The sequence below is a fragment of the Pimephales promelas genome, chromosome 6, assembly GCF_988280905.1.
Source record: "Pimephales promelas chromosome 6, fPimPro1.hap1.1, whole genome shotgun sequence".
In the NCBI taxonomy this organism is placed as follows: Eukaryota; Metazoa; Chordata; class Actinopteri; order Cypriniformes; family Leuciscidae; genus Pimephales; species Pimephales promelas.
The window spans coordinates 15,353,546-15,376,700 of record NC_142774.1 but is presented as its reverse complement, the minus strand read 5'-3'; the positions used below and the strand labels follow the sequence as shown (position 1 = coordinate 15,376,700).

The 23,155-nt window shown below is 39.2% G+C and overlaps 1 protein-coding gene across 7 annotated transcripts in view; it reads right to left on the bottom strand.

Moving 5' to 3' along the window:
- Window positions 1-2,981: 2,981 nt before the first annotated feature.
- znf827 (zinc finger protein 827) overlaps window positions 2,982-23,155 on the bottom strand; it is a 75,694-nt gene continuing 55,520 nt past the window's right edge. For 4 of the 7 annotated variants that reach the window (XM_089132147.1, XM_039649505.2, XM_089132153.1 and 1 more), the window contains 5 exons: window positions 17,263-17,400; window positions 15,996-16,334; window positions 12,551-12,748; window positions 11,665-11,842; window positions 2,982-7,372 (listed from right to left, as the gene is read on the bottom strand). In XM_089132147.1, coding sequence (XP_088988273.1) covers window positions 6,502-7,372; window positions 11,665-11,842; window positions 12,551-12,748; window positions 15,996-16,334; window positions 17,263-17,400 — 1,724 coding nt within the window. In that variant the 3' untranslated portion in view covers window positions 2,982-6,501. Of the gene's footprint in view, window positions 7,373-7,694; window positions 7,746-11,664; window positions 11,843-12,550; window positions 12,749-15,995; window positions 16,335-17,262; window positions 17,401-23,155 lie in introns of all 7 variants that reach the window. The other 3 variants (XM_089132152.1, XM_089132151.1, XM_089132148.1) reach the window with 3 other exon arrangements.

Sequence of the window (23,155 nt, the reverse complement as noted above, 5' to 3'; positions counted from 1 at the left end):
TCCAACATGGTGGACATAAACCACATCGAAGGTGACATCCTCCAGACTCGGACGCACATCAAACCACGGCTTGTCATTCGTCTCGGTATGGCGACCCGTGGTTCAACACGTGATTGGACGTTCGGAGTTAGCTGCAGGGGGGGGCTGAAATCATAGCAGCACATGCCCCAACTTGGTGTAGTAGCTACTAAGTAAGTGATAATGTACAGTCTGTCAGCTGGTCATTCATTGTTTAATGAGTTGACAAATTATTTTACTATTTTATAACCTGTGTATTATTATCTGTGTATTACATTTGGCAGACACTTACATTGCATTTAAGATAGGCTATACTTTAGTTTTTATCAGTTCATGCATTCTCAGGAAATCAAACCTGTGACCTTGAGTTAGTACCACAATGATTTATTGTTTGAGCTACAGGAAGTCAGCCTTGCTACATGCAATAATATTAATACTTAAGACCTCAGCGGTCATTTTCATTATAATCAACTGAGTTGCGTTTGTATGAGAGCAACAGTCGGGTTTCAGAATTAAAAAACAAAATTCATTTTCTCCTTAGGGACATTTATTTTTAACAATAACTTATAGACAGACCAACTGTGAGGTACAATGTTGTTAATCAATGCTATATACATTTTTAAATAATTTTAAAATAATGTCCCTAATGTTCCTTTAATACTTGGCAAAAACTACCCCTAAATCATGACACTTAGCACTTGCCCACTACCATGAGGTTAAACTCCCTATTCTCTCTGGTTGTGTCATTTTCAATGCTTCATTGGATACAAAATAAATAAATAAAGCTGTTAAATACACAACCTTGTACCTTTGTAGTACATTTCTTTCCAATTTGTAAAAACCTTTTCACCTGTTATTGTGAATCACCTCAATTGTTCTATAACTTATAACTCTTAAACAAAGAATTGTAAAATCCCTATGGGAAAATATTTCCAGAGCCAAGGTTGCTGAAAAAGTGGGCAGGTACTGTATATAAGACTCTTTTTCTCTTTTGCTATTCATTTGCCAAATGGAATATATACTTTAACTGAACCTTGTGACAGAGTGACTCATAATTAATCAATCAAACCTCTAGCTGTATACGTAAATACAGTAAGGGAGGAAATCTATACGGACTGCCTGCCTCCACCGGCATTAAAGAACGAACCTTTAAGGGAGAGATGCCGTCCAAGGTGCTCCATAGCTCCGGGGCTAACAGTGATGAATGGAGCCCCTAATGTCAGCAAACACTTTATCTCTGCTTCATCTGTTTTCATTAGGCAGGACCAACCTTTGGCTTGGATGGAGCACTCTAGCACTCCGACTGCTTAAGGCAAAGTTAAGGTGGACAGTGCATTACCTTTTTAGGCACAGTTAACTTCTCTAAGATGCCAAGGGTGCCAAGTCATGATTCTGCTGCAATCATGAATTCAGGAAGGCTTTGGGACCCAAGAGGAAGTCTAAGATGTATCTGGAGATATTCAAATAGATATTTATGCTACATAATCAAAGGTTGACCAAAGTCTGAATTTAACACATAGCCAGAAGGAAAAATGTAGTATGGACAAGGTATTTTTGTAGTTTTAATGTAAAATTCATTAAAAAAATAAATAAAAAATAAACTAAAAAAATCAGTTACAAAAAAGAAGAAAGTTAAAGCTGCAAGCAGCATTTAGTGGTGTTCAAGCAGTTCAGGCCTTTTAGGCCTTTAAGCACACAAGCATCAAAATACATTAAGTTTAACCACTGAGATCATAGATGGAATAGAACATGTTTTAGCATGATTTACCATGATATATACCACATTTCAGTGTGATTTTCATTATTTATCATATTCCAGTATGATTTACCATGAATCTGGCATGATTTGCCATAGTTCTTCTCAATTTGAGGCCCTACCATCTGGCTAAGTCTCTAGGCCTTACGGTTTGGGCTGCACGATGCGTTTTAGGGGATTTTTTCCCCCCTAGCAAATACAATAGGTTTTCAGCACTTTGTGCTTGAACACCTAATAACAATGAGACATTTTGGACGAATATAGCGCTATCTATGGTCCAATCCTCACGAAATATTGCATGCTTCCTAACCATGTTAGGACACATATGCTCATCAATTTTTGTGAAGTTCTGACTTTGGGATTTATTGGCTTTTGGCTGTATTTTGCCAGGGACCACATTCTAAATAACCCTGTTGTAGCCAACCAAATGCAAAATTTCAACTTTTTTTTTTTTTAATAATTATTGATCTAGACAGTCCAGAGAATAGGCCTAGACTGGTTTGGTTCCGATCTGGTGAAAAACCAAGGACTAGTTCGCAAAAGTAGGTTTTGGACAAAATTCCACATTACAGTGGTGTAAAAACCTTGAGGCTAAGTCAAAAGGTCCAGGAGTTATGAGCAATTTAGTACTTTTGGTTGCTGTAGAGCCACCTATGGGCCAATCGGGCTCATACTCTGATAGGTTCTCCTCAATTTGAGGGCCCTACCATCTGGCTGTTTCAAGTCTCTAGGCCTTAAGGTTTGGGCTTTTTTTTTTTTTTCATAGCAAATCGTGCTATGAAAGCACTTAGCACTTGAAAGCACACCTAAAAATCAGGTTCAGTTAAAAAAAAATGAGATACTAAGACACTAAATCATAATTATGAGGTAAAAAATGAAATAAGTCAATGATCATTGTGAATTTTATTTAAATTTCAGCCTGTCATAAATATTTTTTGTCATAGTTATGTCAATTTTGACTTTTTGTCAAAATTATGATTTACCAAAGCATGCTTTTTTTTTTGCTTATGTGGTGAAAAAGGGTTTCCATATAAATCCTTGCTTAGAGACAACCTAAGTTTACCTTGCACTGATGTCACTTCATTCTGTGCCACTTTAACTATATCTTTACTCTGTACCTAAATAGAACAATTGCAGGTTATGAAAGTTGGAGACATCAAAATAAAACATGCATGCATTGATAAAATTGACAACAAGACCTTTAAGGTAATATGTGATGTAAGCTTTACTTTCAAATCCTGTTACATTTAGAACTGGCAATTTGAACAAAAGAAATGCAAAAACCAAGAAAACTGAAATACAAAACGAAATAAAAAGTACAAATGATCTAATTACCAGTTATTGTCACAAACAACCCTGTACAGCCTTAAGAATGAAGTAATAAAAAAGCTTTATACAGCACATAACAAGTTTACTGGGTGCCAAAAAAGGAACAAAATGATACTTGAGCCTTATTGAGTTGTAGAGTACAGCAAGAGATAAAGCAAACAGAATGTGCAGAATAACCCGCAAAGCTAAATGCAAAACGAGTTGGTCTTTTTTTTTGACCAAAAAAAAAAAAAAAGAGTAAGTGCTACAAACTAGAGATCAAGAGCAATTTCATGCATCTTTTGAAGTGCTAAAAAGGTAGTCAGTCTCGTTTGATGCGCAATGACGCTAGAACAAAAAATGCTGCTCCTTGCGATTAGGCAAACAGAACGCCAAGTATTACGTATTTATAAATACTGGAATTGGAACAGAGAGAGAGAGAGAGATCCCTCTTGCCCACACAACTTAGCATGAAAGAGCAGCAGCCATGTTCTTCTACATGATGATTACATGGTGTTCCAAGGCAGACGGACAAAAGGATGTTGTCCAATGGACATTCCGTTTGAATTCATTCTATCAAAATGGGTCCTGAGGATCAGTTTTACTTCATCTCAGGCTCTTGGGCCCCTCCTTGCCACCAAGTGGCACTAGAGCATAAAAGATAATGGGTTGAGCAGGAGCTTTATTAACAAGCAAAGAAGCTCCACTTAAAGTACAACATACCACTAGACTGCATGCTGGGCATTTACATAAAGAAAATTAAAAGATATTATATGAGAGCAAAGAATACAAGTAGGCCTATAAAGTAAGGATACTGTGTGGGGCCAATAAACTTTACCATATTTTAATGGCTCTATTTCTAGCCTGCACTTCATTTATAAACTGGACTTAAATATAGATATTTTTACCCAAATCCTCTCAATGGGCAAGTGAGAAGTGAACAAACAAATAATGATCTCTTTGCAGTTCAAGGTTGACCTGCAAAAGTTCCTTTTGAAAGGTCAGCTTTATCCAAAACCTTTTGTCACCTGATGGAATTTATATCTAAACTGGCCTCTTTTTTTTTTAGCCATTATCTGCTATCCTTGTATGAATGTAGGTGGGAAACCATTGCACATCTATGATGGACAACATTGAAATGATTGATCAAATCATGTTTGCTGGGCAAAAACAGGGCTACAGTTTAGTCCTAAAACATCTATAGTCAAACAATAAAGTATTTTAGGACCTCAAGCTTGAGCTTTGCACATGTTTTTAGTAGAATGGGTTTATATTGACCAGGCTAATTAATCAACCAACCAATATTTGGCCATATTGAGCTTATGGGCATCAGCTTATTGGTGTTTGGATGCTAAAGTTACTCTTTTAGCACCAATTAAAGTTTTCTACATTCTAAATTCTTAAAAAAAAAAAAAAAAAGATCTATCCAGTAACTAAGCAAAAGTGCTCATCAAAAACCAATCTGTTACTGCAAATGCTACAGGTAATCTATTTAGAACACGAGTCCAACTGTATTTGAACCAAAAATTATCTAGGGGATAGACTTATTTGGAGCTCGCCAACATTATGGGCAGTGAATCCTATGAATGTTTTAGAACATTGACTATAATTTCGTTCGGATACTTTGTTTAGAAAAGTGCAATTTTTACAGCACTGTGCAAAAATGCTATTAGAAATTTAGCCTGGCCCTTTGGTGTCCAGGGGGATTTTAAACTCAGCTGTCCGCATTACACATGCCATACGACCCATCACAATTGAGCAGTCAACCACTGCTGTTTGGCAAATACCTACAGGTTTACAATTTGTATTTTCAACCATTGTGGCAAAAACCAAAACAAACAAACAAAAAAACACACACACAAAAAAAAAAAAACAATACTTAAATAGCATTGAGGCTGTCTGAAGAGGCAGAGGAACTAATTGGCATCAAGAACGTTTTCTGTTGGGTGTAAGTGCTTTTGTTTAAAACATTTCAAAAGTTTAAGTGCAATTAAAACTCAAAACACGGAGAGGGGAACACAGAATCATGGTACCATGTTTGCCCGCATATGGAAAGCCATGCTTTCACAAATCCTACTCATAATAATGGCTACCTCCACATTGCACTTGAGAGCCATTTTCCAATGGGGTTCTCATAATAGCTTGTTAGTACAGGATATATATATATTTATATATATATATATATATTTGCATTTTACATTTCAAAGGCTCTTTCAAAATAAAAGTAATCATAAAAAAAACAATAAAACAACTAGAAGAACAAAATTTAAGACACAGAAGGCCACTGAGATACCATTATTTTTCCATGAACTCACTTACCACCGTCCAGCTACCTCTGTATCACTTTAACATTAACCAACAAAAAGTACATTCATTCAAGTCATTTTGGAACATTTTTTTTTTACACACAAAATTACAAAAAAGCTCCAAAAAGCACCATTGAATCGGCCTTTGTGACAGAATAATCGGTTCTTTCCCAAAAACCTGTCACCTTATACATCTTGTCAAACGTAGGGGTGCGCATTATATGTGTCAGCTATGCACAGGGCGCTTGACTGGTCACTTATATCTCATGTCTTCTGGATACCACCAGCCCACCTTGGTCAGCTATGGCACAATCTGCAGCGGACAATAGTAGGGTGAGGGATACTGAAGGGCTGCATCGTGGGTTGACGACCACTGCGGTAGTGGTAATGATTGCTTTTGCCATTAGCGTGCCCTGAATGGCTTGTATTAAGAAATGCCATCAGCTGTGCCTCGCAGGTGTCATAAAGGGCCTGATGCAAGATTAGCATTTGCCAATGGTCTCACCACTTAGCACAACCAGTCAATGCCAACAGACGTGGGGGATAAGAGAAAAAGAAAGACTACAAAACTATGTACAGCTCGATAAATTAACAAGTGCGTGGTCTGAGGCTTCGCTTTGGAAACAAGACTCGAAAGATAGCTATCCGTTTCATTGGTTTTTGTCGTGCCATAAGATATTTCATACCGAGCCCCTAAATGACTTCAAAAAACAATTGCAACACATAGCGAACATGCTGTCGGATTCCTGACAAAATGCACAAAAAAAAAGCTTAGCGCCTGCAAGCTTATATATTCTCTGTTTCCTTTCGCCCAATAAAACGAATACAAAACTTGTGATAGATAAAGCACTGTTATCGGATTCCAGGTCATTCACAATTTGCAGAGGAAAACAACTGTTATAAGACCTCTTAAAAAAGAGCAACGATTGCGATAGAACAGAAAACGAAATGCCTCGAACGTGGACAGCATTTCCTTTGATACATGGATGTATTACTATCATTACTACTTTTCAGGGCAGCACTTCAGCCTGCCTGTGGAACAGTTAGCGGTGTTGGTGACCGATGGTACGGGGAAACTCCATGGTGAAGCAGAAGAAGCAGGGACAAGGATGGTCAAATGGTCTTCGCTCTCTCTGTCAGTCCAAGGTATGCCAGGAAGGAGTGTTTCAGTGACGTGGGAGAGGGCGGTGACTGAGAGGACGAGTTGGACCAGAATGCCGAGAAGGGCGGTGAGGAGTTTGAGGGTGAGGGGCTGTGGAATGTGAAGCGCCGGGCCGTAAAGAGCGTGGTGAGGGGGATGAGGTGAGCCAGGTCACAGTTCCTGTACTGTTCCAAGTAGCGAGCCGCCAGTGTGGAGAACGTGCCGTTGGCCGAGAGGTAGCGCGCGGTTGGCGTGCCGTCTTGCTGCTTGCTGGTGATTGACAGGGCGACGGACTGCAAGGCTTGAGAAGCGGACAGGTTCATGAGCGGACTGGTGCTCCCGCTGTCCCCGCTCCCGCTGCTGCTCCCACCTCGCTCCAAAAGGCCCGGGCGTGGAGTACCTGGCCGGGCCTCACCTTCCTCGGCGCTCCCCTCCCCGCCTTGGTGCTTTTTAACGTGGCGGCTGTAGACAAACGGGTGAGTCGTGGTGAACGGGCACTGGGCGCAACCGAAGGTCTGTCTCGGCGCATGCTTGAGCCGCTTGTGGAGGTTGAGATTGTCCTTGCGTTTGCAGCTGTAGCTGCAGCGGTCGCAGTGGAAAGGCCGCTCGCCGGTGTGCACGCGCACATGCTCGATGAGCTTGTTGGCTGTTTTGGAGAGGTAGCCACACTGCTCGCACTTGTAGTGGTTGCCCAGGCGGTGAGCACGTGTGTGCCTTTCCAGCTCTGCCTGATTGGCCCACACGGCTTGGCAGATGCGGCAGCGATACTCCATCTTGTAGTGCGTCTTCAGGTGGCCCTCCATGGCGGCTGGCCTGTTAGTGGAGTAGATGCAGAGAGGGCACCTGGTCAAAGAGACAGGAGGAGCAGGGTGTAGGACACAGAGGTGGGAGACATTTAATAATGCACCTCCCCAATGAGAAAACACACTCTGTTCTCTTAAATGAAATGAAGAACACACAGAATGGACAAAGGGAAGGGATGAAGGAGGCGTTTAGTGTGTCTTACCCTTTGTCGTGTATACAAGCTACAGTCTGTGTGTACACTGCTACGTGTTAAAGGGTGTGTGTGTGTCTTGTGTCTGTGTGTCTGCGTATGGCAGTGTGGTTGCGGACAGGTTGGAACGGGAATCAGATGAAGGTAAATGAATAAATGAGTGGCACTTACATTTAAATAGCACCTTTCATCTGCTCAGGGCCCCAAAGCGCTTCACAAACCCTGCAGAACAGAATGACCTCAGAAAGCACACTGTGAAGGGCTCCTCTCTACCTTAACACTGAACTAGAGCGCTGTGAAACTCTCTCGCCCTGACTAAAAAAGCAGCTGGGCAGCCAGAATACAGCAAGACTCCCATCAGCTGACAGTGAGCAAAATTTATTTGATCACTACTGGGATTTGTGCTCTTATGTTTTGAATCTCTATGGTGCAATGACTCTGGAGTTTGTCTATGTACCATTTTTTTTTTAATATTTATTGAAAATTTTGTTGAACCAAGAGCAGCTGTATAGTGCATTATATTGAGGGATAGTAAACATTAACAAATTAAGAACAAACAGATTGCACGGGCCTCTAACAAAGGAATTAGCAGTAGGGTAACCAATTAATTTATCGTAACTTACAAAAAAGTAAAGTTTTATACAAAAATACTTAAACGTGTGCCATAAGAAAGTATGACGTCATACAACATAAACCACTGGTACACCCTTACAGACCAACATCTGGCTCAAAACGTCGCATTTTACCCAAAAATAGGATGTAAAACTGTTGGTTAAAAGAAACTGTTTGTGACCAAAAGTAATTTTATCTGAAATACAAAGTTGAGGACTGTCTCAAAAAGATTTTTTTTTTCTGTACTCTTACAGCATGTCTTATTTGGTATATTTTATTCTTTACTGAGACATTTTTTTTCAGAAACATTTGAGAAAAGTTTCATACTTCAACAAACCACAACTTAGAATTTTACTGCATTATGAAAAAGCAACCTCTGAGGAATAACATTTCTTATGGGGTGCTGCTTTACTTGGATTTTATATTTTATATATCATTATGTAAATGGTATAGAATTAGCAGGGAATCCTCAGAGACTACATGTCTGAGATAAGGACACTTAAGTACAGGTGTTTATATACAAAAATATACAGTCCAGTTCCAAACTATGACAACTTGTATGGAATATTCATAAGCAGACATTAATCCAGCCAACTGGAACCCTGCTGTGGGAAAAAGATCCCGTGAAAAAAAAAAAAAAACATGCAGTGATTTGTAAGCAGTCAGCTGCTATACATAAAATATAACATTAATGTCGACCACACACACACTTAAACTCCAGAGTCATTGAACCATTACAGATTCAAGAAATTGACCAGGAAACACTTTATGGGGAAATTTAAAGCACAGAACTTACTGGAAATACAAAATATTAAATGGAGGATTTATTTAATTGTTTTCCAGCCTCTTATATAAGAGCTATCAAATAAAAAGAGAATAATAAATCACAAATTACATGCTGAATCCATTTCAAATAATTTCTCCATTTGATACATTTTTTAAATAATCGTCAGAATATAGAAGGCCTGCCTTTACTCATTGTCATTATTATCTTAAAATCCCAATATTTAAAGGTACATTTGGAACAGAAAATGCTCAAATAACAATTATTCATGCATTTTATCACCAATGCCAAATAAGGCCACTAGTAAAAGACTGTCTGTCTGTCCCTCCATGTCAGAGAAGTTGTGCTACTGTTTTAGGTTTATTTCCTCCTTTACCTGTGGCTTGTAATGGCTAAGCGCTCTAATGAGTGATAACTACAATCTAAAAAATGTGTCTATGTCTAGCATGGGAAAGCATAGCCATAAATGACAAGATGAGGCAATGAAATCTGAAATACATGACCTTAAGACATGAATTATGTATGTCAAACAACTAGACAAGTACAACAGAAAATATCAAAGACTGGACTTTGTGTTTCATAAAACGGAAACCCCCCAAATAAGACAAGATATCATCTTGGGGGGTCAGTTCGTCTTGTAAGTGTTTGGACATAGGGTGTCTATTTGCCTTCAGATGAGTATTCATTGTGTTTAAATGTGTTGTTGTAACTGTGGTGGCGGTTATGACAGGCTGAGAAAGAACAGTGTGAACTGTAGCCTAATGGTCTTGGCAGTGGAGCTGCTCAACAGATGGACTAGTGCTGACTGGCTTGTTGTGATTTCTTCTGATATATTTTCACATGCGGGCCCAGACCTTTTGCAGTAATGTCTACCACAGGCTTTCCAAAGGAAGGGGCTGGTTCATGAAAGTGCCCGTGATTTGTGTGCTTACCTATGTAGAATTGGCATCCCTGACTGTCAATAACACTTGTAAAGTGGAATTACAAATGATACTGTATATATGGGGAGCCCAACTACCCAAACATTGATTAATAAAGGGGGAAAGAACAGGCTTTTATGATTACTCTTGTAAATTAAAGTGTGGTTTTGCACATCATGTTGTTCCAAACCCATGTTTTTATTCTCTTAAATAAAACACGAAAGCTACATTTTCATTAACACTTTCATTTAGAGTTCAATCTCACAAGTTTCTTATTAGCATGCATATTATTAGGATATTGGCTCTTTATTAGTACTTATAAAGCACATATTAATGCCTTATTCTGCATGACTATATTCTACATGCCTTTATCTTACCCAATTCGAAAATTTAACAACGACCTTTCTAACTATTAATTAACAATAATTAGGAGTTTATTGAGGCAAACATCATAGTTAATAATTAATTCAATAGTGAAAATTGGAAAATGTGTGACCACATTTTCTTCTCTTTGCAACTACAATGAATAGGCCTGGGACTTTAAAAAGGATACAAAAGAATCAGTCCACATGACTACTAATGAGCTACATTCTTCAAAAGTCTTCTAAAGATAAGTGATGAACAGACAAATTTGTTATTCATGGAAAATCTTTTCCTTCAATAGGCTGCTAACTTTAGAACTGCTACAAGCAGATCATTGAGTCAGTGAGTTGAAACTGAACTGGATCAGTCAAAGGGCAGCTGTCGGCCAACGTCAGGCCATTTGCGGTGTGTTCCATTCGGTTAGAGCTGATTGGCTATTCAGTTTAGCGAATAATTTAGTGCATGAGAATAAAACGACAGTGATGCAAGTGAGCAAAGAAAGTGATCAGCATGACTGATATTCACAATGGTAAGCAAGTGCTACTTTGATTAAGGTTTGTATATCTGTAGTATTGTTCTGGATATAGATTTCGTTAATATATTCTAATAATAATCTATTCTTTCCTTACACGCAGGCGCAGAATACACATGCTAGTTGGAAGTCTTTACTGTGAGTTCAAGTACAGCTTTTTAGCCCAGATGCAGACAACACAAGGTGCTCTCCGCTAGCTTTTGATGCAGACTTGGTGTGTCATGGATTAAAAAATAGAATTTCCTTTATTTTTGATAAAACAATTCACTAGATAAGAACTAGAACTCTCGAACTGAGATTTAGACCACTATTTCTCACATGAACTCTCATAACTGAAATGCTAGGGCATGTATCAATATCTTCAGTGAATAACCACTGAAATTTTGGTCTGTTCCTTGCAAAAAAGATAATATACGTCTTTAAAAGACTTGGAGAGTGTATGGACAACTTATGATAATTTCATGCTGTTTTAGGGTTCTTTTTGAAACCTGAAAGCTTCAGTCTGGCTTCAGTGAATTGGATAGTCTGCAAAATTTGGCGTTCCATGAAAGAAAATCATACAAGTTTGGAACAACATGAATTAATGGGAGAACTGTTCCCTTAAAAAAAGTATTAGCAGTAAAGTGAGGTTATAAGTAGTAACTTGGAATCTCTGACTAATTAGTATTGTTTACTGATATATGTTTTAGGCACATTCAGGAACTCTGTCTAGAACGTAGAGGTTACCCTGGAGCACTGCTTGATGAACTCTGTTCATATCTGGTACAAGCACTGAAAATCTGAATCCAGCCTGATCATCGAACAGTGCTCCTGGATAGACTCTCTTTAAAACTGGGCTGTGTCCTGCCTGAGGGGGTAGGAGCTGAGGTAGGGTGGGAGCGGGGTTTTGTGAGGTTGCGGGGAGGGACGTGCTGTACTTGCTTTCCTTACTTGAGCCCTCCAGCGGGGACGGTGTGGCACTTCTTGTGCTCCAAGAGCTGCTCGGGGGTCTTCATGAACTTGTGGCAGACGTCACACTCAAACATACGCGTGATCAGGTGGATCTGTAGGTGCCGCTCGTACATGGGCCGAGTTTTACACACAAAGTTGCAGAAAACACATTCAAAGCCTTTGGGATAAACAAAAAGGAAGATAGAGAAAAAAGGCATGTCATTATCATCTCTATACATTGTCTTATATTGTGTTAGCATTAGACATTTTACCTATTTTATAGCTCAATTATTCTCTTAAAGGAATAGTTCACCCAAGATATTTTGAAGAATATGGGTAATCAAACAGTTGATGAACCACATTGAATTCCACAACAGAAAAAAAAAAAAACTATGGAAGTCAATGGGACCCATCAACTGTTTGGTTACTGACATTCTTAAAAAATACAGTGGTGTGAATAAGTTTGGACACCCAAGGAAAAACATTTATTTATTTGTGATATATTATTCATTCACAAAAAAAAATTGTGTCCTTAAAGGTTGGAGTTTTCCTCATTTTTCTAATTAAGGCATTAAGATCAATATCCAAAAGATGATTTTGTTATTCCTCTTTTTAGGCAACTTTAGCATGGGTGTCCAAACTTATTCACACCACTGTATCTTCTTTTGTGTTCAACAGAAGAAAGAAATTCTTACAGGATTGGAACAACATGAGGATGAGTAAATGAATGGCAGAATTTTCTTTTTGGGGTGAACTATCCCTTTAAGGCAGGGGTTTTCAACACTCATAGACAGGGACAGACTTTTTTTTGCTACCAAACATGCCTGAGATAATCTTTAATTAGTTATGGAATGAAATTAATTTGTGCAACTGATAAAAGTCTCACCTTTCTCTGCTTTTTCATCTGTTCCAGGGCCTGAGCTTGATTGGCTGCCCACAGAAGAAGGCGGAGCTAAAAGGCTTTTTAGTTCTTCGTTACCTTTGGCAACATCTCCACCTTCAGAGCTATTGAGGGAGTCGCTGAGGGCTGAGAGAGAGGAGGACGTGCTCTTGGTCTCACTGAGAGGGCTTCTGGAATTGAGACCTGTGTGGGATGACAAAAAAAATACATTCAGGGTCACTTCCTGAATACAAGACAAACTCCGTATTTGAATGACATGATGGTATCAAAGACTCGGCTTAGCTTAAGCCATCAGAGAATTAGGAGGGAACATCTTTTAACACTCAAGGTTTGATAATGAATTCTGTAATGAGTCAAGCAAAAGGGAGAAAAATCCTGCAATTGATTGGCTGGAATATGTATGCCTAGAGCAGTGCAGTATTAAGCCTTAAAAGTCAGGGGAGGTGGGCTCTCTTCCCTAAGAGGCACTCTTGTGGGTTTAGCCTGACTTCTGTATCCAAGCAGCCAGAACACTCAAGCCTGCGCTCTTATTGATCTACATTGTGCCTGAGAGCAGCAGGGGAGGGGGGCTGCCTAGGTCAGGGCCGCCACAGCTAAGATGGCGGGAGAATCTCAGGCCATGGCTCTCCCCTAAGGCTCTCAGAGCTCACGAAATGGCCGATACCAGCTCGTACACGCTCTTCGCTCACATGTTAAGACTTCCGTTCCTTTGAAAGAACACATGCGGAATACAGAGTAGGTGGTCATGTTTAATCTTTTGTCAGCTGCAATGACATCTTTGAATACAGATGCGTTGTGTGACTTGTATGCATTATGAAGAGCAGGACTTCATCTCCGTAAATGTGAACTCAACGGCCTCTATAAGGCTACTGTAAGCGGCAGACATGGCTTGAAATATCACAACGAATTAGAGTATGGGTTTAGCTGAACACCTGCTGTAAAAAGAGCACTATGTGGATGTGCCAGGCGGGCACATCAGCGACAGCCGCAACTCTCTGTCACCTTCCTCAGCAGGAGACAAAGAAGTGCAGGCTGGTAGGCGCTGACCTGAGGTCAGCCAATCTGCAGCAAGAGGTGTCTCTGGCAGGGCGTTAAATCACAATTGACAAACCAACTTGTTCTTTTGCTGTCACTCTCAGAGCTCACTGTCTTTACGAAAGTGGACTCGAGCTCCGTGGAGTGAGTGTGGGAGACGTGGTGGAGTTGGGCTACTTGGATGGTCAGTTGTGAGAGACTAGGGCTATTGATTTTTCAGCCTCCAGCCTCTGTGAGGCCTGGAGTCTAATAACACCAGGCCTCACAGTTAAATATAAACTCACACACCCACTCAAATGCGAACCTTTAGTCAGTTCCATTTCCACTTTCTGTGTCAACAACGTCCACCCAGTGATCACTAGCACCACCAAATGGGACTGGAAAAATAACCATGGTTTTCAGACAGGTTTTCCAGACACTCCAACCCCTCCATCCACTTCGTAACCTGTTCAATGTTCAGTCAAACTGGATTTCCTGCCGCAACCCAACATCTTGCAAGTAGACAAACTGACAAAATATTTTGAGGTTATGCTGAGAGTAGCAACACATTCGACAACATGAGTTTACACTAGGAAAGCAATCCAATCGAATGTGTTTTCGACAACCTCTGGAAGGAGTTGAAAGTATACAAGCTCAAAACATTTTAGACTGCGTTTACATCGGTATTTAGTGCTGTCCACTTTTTATTGGATTGGCGAAAATGCTTCTTAATACCAGGTGTAAACAAGGCCAAAGGTTCACAAAACAGTTTGAAACTTGCTAGTGGATTAAAGGTCCTCTATAGTCAATTTTATCCCTTAAATCTTTGATCACCAATACATATTTAAAGGGGTGGTAAAATGCCATTTTCACAAGATAATAAATCTCTGATGTCTCCAGAGTGTGTTTGTGAAGTTTTAGCACAAAATACCCCATGGATATTTGTATATAGCATGTTAAAGTATCACTTTTTAAGGGTTTGCAAAAACGCACCGTTTTGTGCCTAGCCCTTTAAATGCACATGAGCTGCTGCAGTGGGTGGGGTTTCAAGAGCTTGTATGTGTTAGCAGCTGCGATTTCCTCACGCAGCCACACTAAAATGAAAGAAACTGTTCTCCCTTTAATGTTAAAACAGAGTAAGTCAAAGATAGAGAGACTCAAGAAGAAGTGACAACTTGTAGAATTCAACAGGACGTCTCTGAATGGTTAGTTGATGAATTTATGTTGCTGATGTGGAGTTAACCATCTTCAATTAGCATATTGTCACGATAAATCGCTTGTATAGGAACTGTTGTGAGATGCACATGGAGTCAATTTCTATTGTATGTGAAAAGATGGATGCTAAAGTTTAAGTTGACTCACAAACATACTGTACTCTTATACAACAATTTTTCCTCTTCTCAACATGGACTGCGTACATTTTAGGGTTGGTGATGTCACTAACCCGGGAGGAAGCTTGTGTAGTCCCTGCCAGCCGTTTGTTGTAGTCCTTAAAAAACGATTTCTTTAAAAGCAAATATCTTCCCTTGCTTTGAACTTTGAGCGTTGTAACTTTGATAATATCGTTTTTGCTCAAACAGCAACATTTCACGCTAACTAAAGTTAGAAAAGTAAAATCATACTTTACCACCCCTTTAAAAAAAAAAAAATCTGTGAAAAATATTTATTCATGCCTTAAAATAGCTTGAATGTAACTCAACACCCTTGCTTCATTTAGTATACACGGATCTATAAATATGCAAATTAGTGCATTTGACACTCATGACATCATACACCTGCTATATTGCTAAATGTACATAATTTTTTCTTTGAACAGAAAAATATACCAGGCTAACCTGGCATCTTTCGAGACTCCCCTGCTAGTTCGCTTTTTATGATATGCTAATGCCCGCCGGCAGCCTGGCACGTTGACGTGATTGGTTACAAGATTGTTTGTAACGTCAGAAACCCCAGCGATTTCAAACTGCACTTTTAAACTGTCTTTGGTTCACTGCAGTTTTAAGGAGAAAATACTCAGCAATGGTATTGACTGATGGGGGGGGGGACTTTTTTTTGTCTGAAGTCCTATACTCAGAACATATCAAGTTATAACGTCAGCAGAATCATTTTCAGTTTCAAAAGAAAAATGCAAATATTATGATGTACTAGTGCCAGGGTTTACCAAATGTTTAAAACAAGATCAGAGAGTATGTTGGACACGCTGCAGAAAAGAACGGGCAGGTTTATGCTGGTTAGCTAGGGAACCAGCATTGTCAAGATGTTCACTAGCAAAACTGGTTAACCAGCATGTTCTTTCTGGAAAAGATGGTTGAGCTAGATAGTCATGCTAAATGAGCTAGCCAGGTGTACACACTAGCATCCAAAACACAACATTTCAAAAGGTAATGTTTACAATGTAAGAATAGCGAAATCTTACCTGCATGCCCTGCACTGATGTGAGCTTTCATCTCGGCCTCGTCCACCGCCACATACTCACAGGTGCTACAGCAGAGAGAGAACATCCACTGCTCTTTGTCCACATGAAGAGACATATGACTAACAAACTGAGCGTTAAACTCTGTTTGGAAGCCGCAGACGTGGCAGCTGTAGTAGTAGGGGCAGTTTTTGAGCTCTGGGCCATCGTTGGTCACAGCAGTAACAATCTGCTCAGCATCTGTGTTCACCAGTTTGACTGAGTGGATGGTGAGGTGCTGGTTGAGGTTGGCTCTGCACTTAGCTGCATATGGACACAAATGACACTTATACTTCCTCTCTTCTGAAAACAAAAGACAAAAAGAGGAGCTCTTTTAAAGCAAACAAATAGATTGATAGATTGAATTTATGATGTTGATAGATGATGTTTATAAGGTGTCCCTATTCTAAGATCAAAAGATCTCCGCTCTTGAGGTTCACCATCCCTACAGGACTTTATATTTATTTATTTGTTTTGTAGTCCAGACTGATATGTATTTGGATGGACTGTTCATTGATGCTCCTCAGGGACCTGCGGGAATGTGACTGTTTAAGGATCAGGCCAGGCTGGTCATGGTTGTGTTGTGCTCCAGGGGAGCTTACAGCTCAGGGAGACTTCCTTCCATATTAATTACTTTGGTACTTTTCCCACCAGGAATAATCAGTAGCCTAATCTCTTTAAAGGTGGGGTAATCTAGTCCAGTGAATCTTATTTACTTACCTACGGCATTACTTGTCCTAATGACAACATACACTGTTGTTGGACACGTATGTGAAATGTTCAAATATAACACTCAACGAAGCTTGATTTAAGTGCAAATGCACTTAATCTGGTAAACTGATAAAGGCTGTTAGCTAAATAAGTAGTAGTTGTAGACAAACATATGTATAAATGAAGAGTTCAGATCCAAAAGCCTCTAAATGCCATTTGAAATTTTCTTCTTTAATGATGATTTTTATCAAACTTGTATATTTAAGTTCAGTAATTTCACTTAAATAACAATTAATAGGTAATTATCATTGCCATTTAAGTGAAATTACTGAACTTAAGTATACAAGCTTGATAAAAATCATCATTAAAGAAGAAAATTTCAAATGGCATTTAGAGGCTTTTGCATCTGAACTCTTCAAATGTAGTACAACAAGGTCACTTGCTCACAGTCCAAGTCCTGCTGAAAACACAACTCCATACCAGCATAGATGGACCAGAAACATGTAGCACAAATTCTCACCTGTGTGTAGTGAGAGATGCCTGGAGAGAGTCTGTTGGCGACCAAACACTTTGCCACATACAGTGCAGGGAAAGAGCTGTTCATTGAGTCTCCATTGGGTAAGTCCATTTCCTGGCTCACTACCCAACTTGTCTGGATCTGCATACATAAAAAAAAAAAAAATTATAATTGGTCTCATTGGTCTCATTCCAGTTTGAAATCTTACAATGTTGCATCTCAAATTGCTCGAGACATTGTAGCAGTGATTGCTCTAGACATCCTTGAGATCACAATACACATGCTCTACGAGAACATTTACTTTTGAATTTGTCTGAAATTCTTGAAATATCATACAGAAATGGGGACTAATAATTGCAGATACAACAAGAAACCAAGAGACAAGGAGGTTGGCAAGAGGTCAGTGTGTGTTCTGCCACTGTGTTGGATAATATGTTGATGAGTCTATACATCCAGATCAGGGAGCCAACAAGGTGTTTTTTTTTATCTTGACATTGGACTGTGCTCCTTTTTCACCTTTCATTAGAAGAGCGAGAGTGGGAAAGAGAGAGAGAGAGAGAGAGAGAGAGAGAGAGAGAAAGAGAGAGAGAGAGAGAGCATGCCACACAAGTGGAGGAGACCAGCTGAATTAACCTTCTGATGAAGGTGGTTGGCTTGGCGTCAAATTAAAATGCAGCACCACACCTTTTCTCTCCCCGGAAGGAGGGAGAGAGAGATAAATAAATGAATATATAAATAATTATATAAACCAAAGATAAATTCCGTCATCATGCAACACAGCTCCCTCAAATAATGTCTGGTGCAATATGAACGTCTGCCTGACCATTATTCTGTATGGAATGAAGAGCAGAGGCAGAGAGAATGTTTCTTTACAAGCCAAAACAAAACAGAAATAGGTATAGTTCTTTTAAAAAGTCAGCGATTTACAACAAAAAGGGTCTTTAATCATGTCAAAGTATTCAGAAATGAATGTTTTGGGTTTGTAGGTCATATCAATGACTCAAGGGTTTTTAAGTTCTGCATGTACCGCAGCATTCTGATCCCTTCAATAAACATGCAAGGGGCTTTTGGATATGCAGCGGGTGTGTGCCTGTCCCTTTGGACTTGTGGTTTGCTCATAAATAGGCACATTTTTTACAAATGCTGTCATAAGCAATGCAGCCTCAGGATTGATGGGGGCATGGCGAGGAAAAGGGGGGCAAGTGGTTGGGGAGAAACGGCATTTTTTTGGCATATCAGAGAGGATTTAATGGTGGCAATTAAAGAGCAGATGCACTGGCCTTGGATGCAAGACCTGAAGGACATTTTCATGGGGCTGCTCGTATCTGCCAGAGACCAAACCAAAAGTCCTGACGGGAATATTGTCTCAAAGTGGCCCAATGGGAGGGGTTGTCTGACTTGTCGGCACGTTTCCTCAAGAAGTCACAGGGAACGATGCTAAAAGCGCCCCTTTACTCCACACACCAATCTTGGTTGAAAGACTTTCACGTGTCCTCGGATAAATATATATGTCTACAGGGCGATCTAATGTCAGGGTGTCAATTTCGTTGTTATCATGCACAGAGATTGGTCCAAGAGAACCCGTTAAAACTAATGTGAGCCATCTGTCCTATGTTAAGTTCTGAAATCCATCATTATTTTAAAAGACACAAGGATAAGTGATGTCTTGCTTGCCTGCTCGTTTTTAACTGCTGATGTATTACTTGCCTCAGAAAAAGGAGGCACTTTACTTCAGTTTTAAGCCAACAGAGCAAAAGTAGGAAAATTATGTCCCAGAAGAAACTTTTATTGCTCAGACGCTACTCTTTCATAGATCAATGGAGTTCTCAATTATGTTTTAAACTCCCTTAGGTGAAATAAAAATAGACACAAATGAGACAATTGTTGATATGCAGTAAAAGCATACCACTTGTATAGCAATGTGAATAGTATAGCTTAGATCATTTGGCCTTGATAGAATCTGATGAGAAATATTTGAAGAAAAAAGACGACACCATTGCAGTGTGTAGCTTCAGCTGCAACAAAGGTGAAAGCGAGACTACCTACATTAGAAAAATTTGTCAGTTAAAAAATATTACAGATTGGTTAAAAGCTTTCTCTATGCCTCCCTATACTCGTGTTTTCAGTGTGATTAATAGGCTTCGTGACGTGCATCACCTAAACAAACATCGAAGCAGGTCTCGTTACATCCACTTGTCTGAGAAAAGTGTTGACGGCGATATCTATGGGCATGTAAGGTAATCAGCTTAACTAGCTAGTTCTTTTTATTGTTGTCCTTTTAGTCAATTTAAATATGTAAATTTGAGCAAAAAAGACAAATAAATCAATCTGCATATGCAATGGACTTCTTTGCTTGCTCTTTTGAAGGCATCTTGAGTAAAACTACACATACAAAAGGCCTGAACCGAAAACAATGCGACATGATTTACAGAATACAGAAGTTAGTGAGCATAGTTCAACTAGTAAACAAAGCTTTATTTAATTAATTTTTATAAATATACCAGTAATGGTGTTATCGTGAATTCTTTCGACCACAGTAATCACGTAGTGAAAATCTGATATCCCGATAACCCAACTCTATAGTGAGAATACATCAGAGAGATAGACTTTAACATTTGCTCTCTATTTATTTGTACTTCCATCATTTGTCTTAAAGGGATAGTTCACCCAAAAATTTGAAAATTTTTGTCGTCATTTACTCGTTCCAAACCTGTATGACTTTCTTTTTCTGTGTAACACAAAATAAGGCACTTCCAATCAAAAGTAGTCACAGATATTTCTCAATATATCTTCTTTTGTGTTCCAATGGAAGAAAGCCATGCAGGTTTGTAACAAAATGAGGGCCCCTCTCGCTGACCTGCATAAGAGATAAAATAGAATATTTTAATACAATATTACTTTTTTAGTGTCTTTTTTTATCAAATAAATGTAACAATGCTGAGCATGAGAGATTTTCAAACGCATTAAAAAATCTTAACAAATCATAAATAAACTTTTAAATGGTATGAAGTATATTTTTCATTTACAAGTATTAATTTAGCTGACACTTTTATCCAAAGCGACTTATAAATGCTATACATGTCAGAGGTCGCACGCCTCTGGAGCAACTAGGGGTTAAGTGTCTTGCTCAGGGACACATTGGTGTCTCACAGTGGATTCAAACCCGGGTCTCTCACACCATAGGCATGTGTCTTATCCACTGTGCCATCACCACCATTTTGAAAAAATGAACAGTGGTCACAGATATTTTTCACTATATCTTCTTTCATGTTCCACAAATGGAAGAAAGTCATACAAAAATTTTGAATTAAAATGAGGATGAGTAAATTTTTGCATAATTTATTCTTACATCTCCATACACCTCTGACACCTTTGAGCACTTGTTGATATCAAACTTAGAATTACCGGTTGATGTTTTTACCACATTTCAATCTTAAAGATTCAACTTGATTAGTATTGCCACACTAGCAGCATGAATTAGCATCGCTAAACTGCATAATTAAATAACGATGCCATGTGTGTGCCGTCTCCCAGCCGTCCCCCGCGCTGACCTGCGCTGCATAAGAGCTTTAATTAAAACTACAGTGGGTGTTTTGCCCTCTGCTTCAATCAATGAGCGAGTTTAGAAAAGGCAACACACAATCAGACACAGGGCACTGAATCAGCATCGTCACCCTGGGGCCCACGGTTCCACTGAGTCACACCGCTCATATGAACCTGTGCGTCTGACTCAAGTTCCACCAAGCGGCGGTGCGGCGTGATGTGATGCTGACAGCTCTGGTGTGACACAGAGCCTGGGGGCTGCCAGGGAAAAGATGGCACCTTCCCACAATGCCTCAGTGGGGGGACATGAGCGAACGGATGCCGGTGCAATGCTTATGAATCTCACCTAATACCTTCGTTTTCTTGTTGTTGATTCATTTTTCTCAATCTATCTCCCTACTTCCCTGTTGAAAATATAGTCAATATATGCAATTTTGGAAAGCAGGTGACAACCAGGCTTCTTAACAAGCTTAAAGCATTCGTTCCCCCAAAACTTAAAAACGTAATTTATTCACCCTTATACCCTATGTAGTAACGTTTAACTACGTCACCTTAAAATAAATAAAGTGTTACCCTTTTCTTTAAAGAAAATAATATTTTTGTTTTCCAAAGATGCATTAACGGGATACTCCACTTTTTTTTTTTTTGGAAATAGGCTCATTTTACAACTCCTCCAGAGTTAAACTGTTGAGTTTTTCAGTTTTCGAATCCATTCAGCCGATTTTCTTATATTTAGAAGAATATCAGTAACCAGACAGTTTCTGGTCTCATTGACTACCATAGTATATATATTTTTCCTACTATGGAAGTCAATGAGACCAGAAACTGTCTGGTTACTAATATTTTTCTATTCTAAATACCAGAAAATCAGCTGAATGGATTCAAAAACGGTAAAACTCAACTGTTTAACTCTGGAGGAGTTGTAAAATGAGCCTATTTCCCCAAAAAAGTGGAGTATCCCTTTAAATTGAACAAAAGTGAATTGTTTTAACGTTACAAAAATTTATATTTCAAATAAATGCTGTTCTTTCTGTTTATCAGTAAATCCTGAAAAAAAATATTTTACTGTTTTTTTTTAACAAATGATTGCAGCCTTAGTGAACATCTGAGACTCGTTTCAAAAACATTTCAAAAATCATACAGATACAGTTTTTTTTGTGCATTTTGAAACAAGATACTTTGAAGAATGTTTCAAACTTTTTTCTTCATATAATAAAAGTTAATGGGGTCCAAATTGTTGTTTTGGACCTCACTGACTTCCATACTATTCACAAAAACCTTTGAGACATTCTTTAAAATATCTGTTCTGGGTGAGTAAATGATAATATAATTAACTATCCAGCTAGCTCCTCATTCAGCCAGCTGGATGCAGGTTAGCAACACGTTTGGGGTCAAATGTACAAAATTCACAATCCTGCAACAATGAAATTAAGGCATTGGTGCTTAATTGAGACACTACAGCATCTACATCAATGCCTTGAAGTGGTTAATGATTTAATTCATGTTATTAAAGAGAGATGAGACAGCCTCCTCAGTGATGGTGAAGATGACTTGGGGCAAGAGGCAAGGAGAGAAGAGCAGTCTTACACACACACACCCAAACACAAAATGACACAGACCAAATGAACTTAACTATACTCATGCAATTACGTGAAACATATACAATTAAGATGTAAAAGCAGACAATTATGTTCATCTGATGCATACAGTATAAATAAACATAGAACATTCTATACATAAATGATTAAATTAGCCATACAGCCATACACACAAACAAACATCGATTAAGTTTATCTTTGGCATAAATACAAAACTATTTTCGAGCAATTCATTATTTTTCAACCATGGACTGTGCTGTTAAAAAAAAAAAAAATAAAATAAAAAAATTTAGAGCTCTTTGTCTTAACTAAGGAGTGGGAGTTCCTACCCACACCGGGTCATAAGGTGTTGAGACTCTGTTAGCAATGAAAACGCCAAAGAAAGATGGAGTAACTGAAAGAATTACAAAGAATAAAGAGAGATGAAAAAAGATGGGCATGGGTCAGAGCCGCTCTTATGTGATTTGTGTACGTCTGCTTTATGTCTGCGCGCAAGAATGAACGCATGTCTGAGTGTGTAGTGAATTAACTTTCACGCACCCTGGACACGAAAAACCCAATCATTTTTTCATTAACTGGTGTAGGGAATCGGGCCAGGCGAGCGCAAACTAATTACCCTTTGCCAGAGGGGCCAGTAGAGGGAAGCAGGGAGTGCCAGCTGCCCAGTGCAGCGGTCTCAAAGCTGGGTGGGAGGACGAGGGGCCTCTGTAGCCTCGCATTAGATGAGAGAGGCGGCTTGTGTGCATAGATCTATG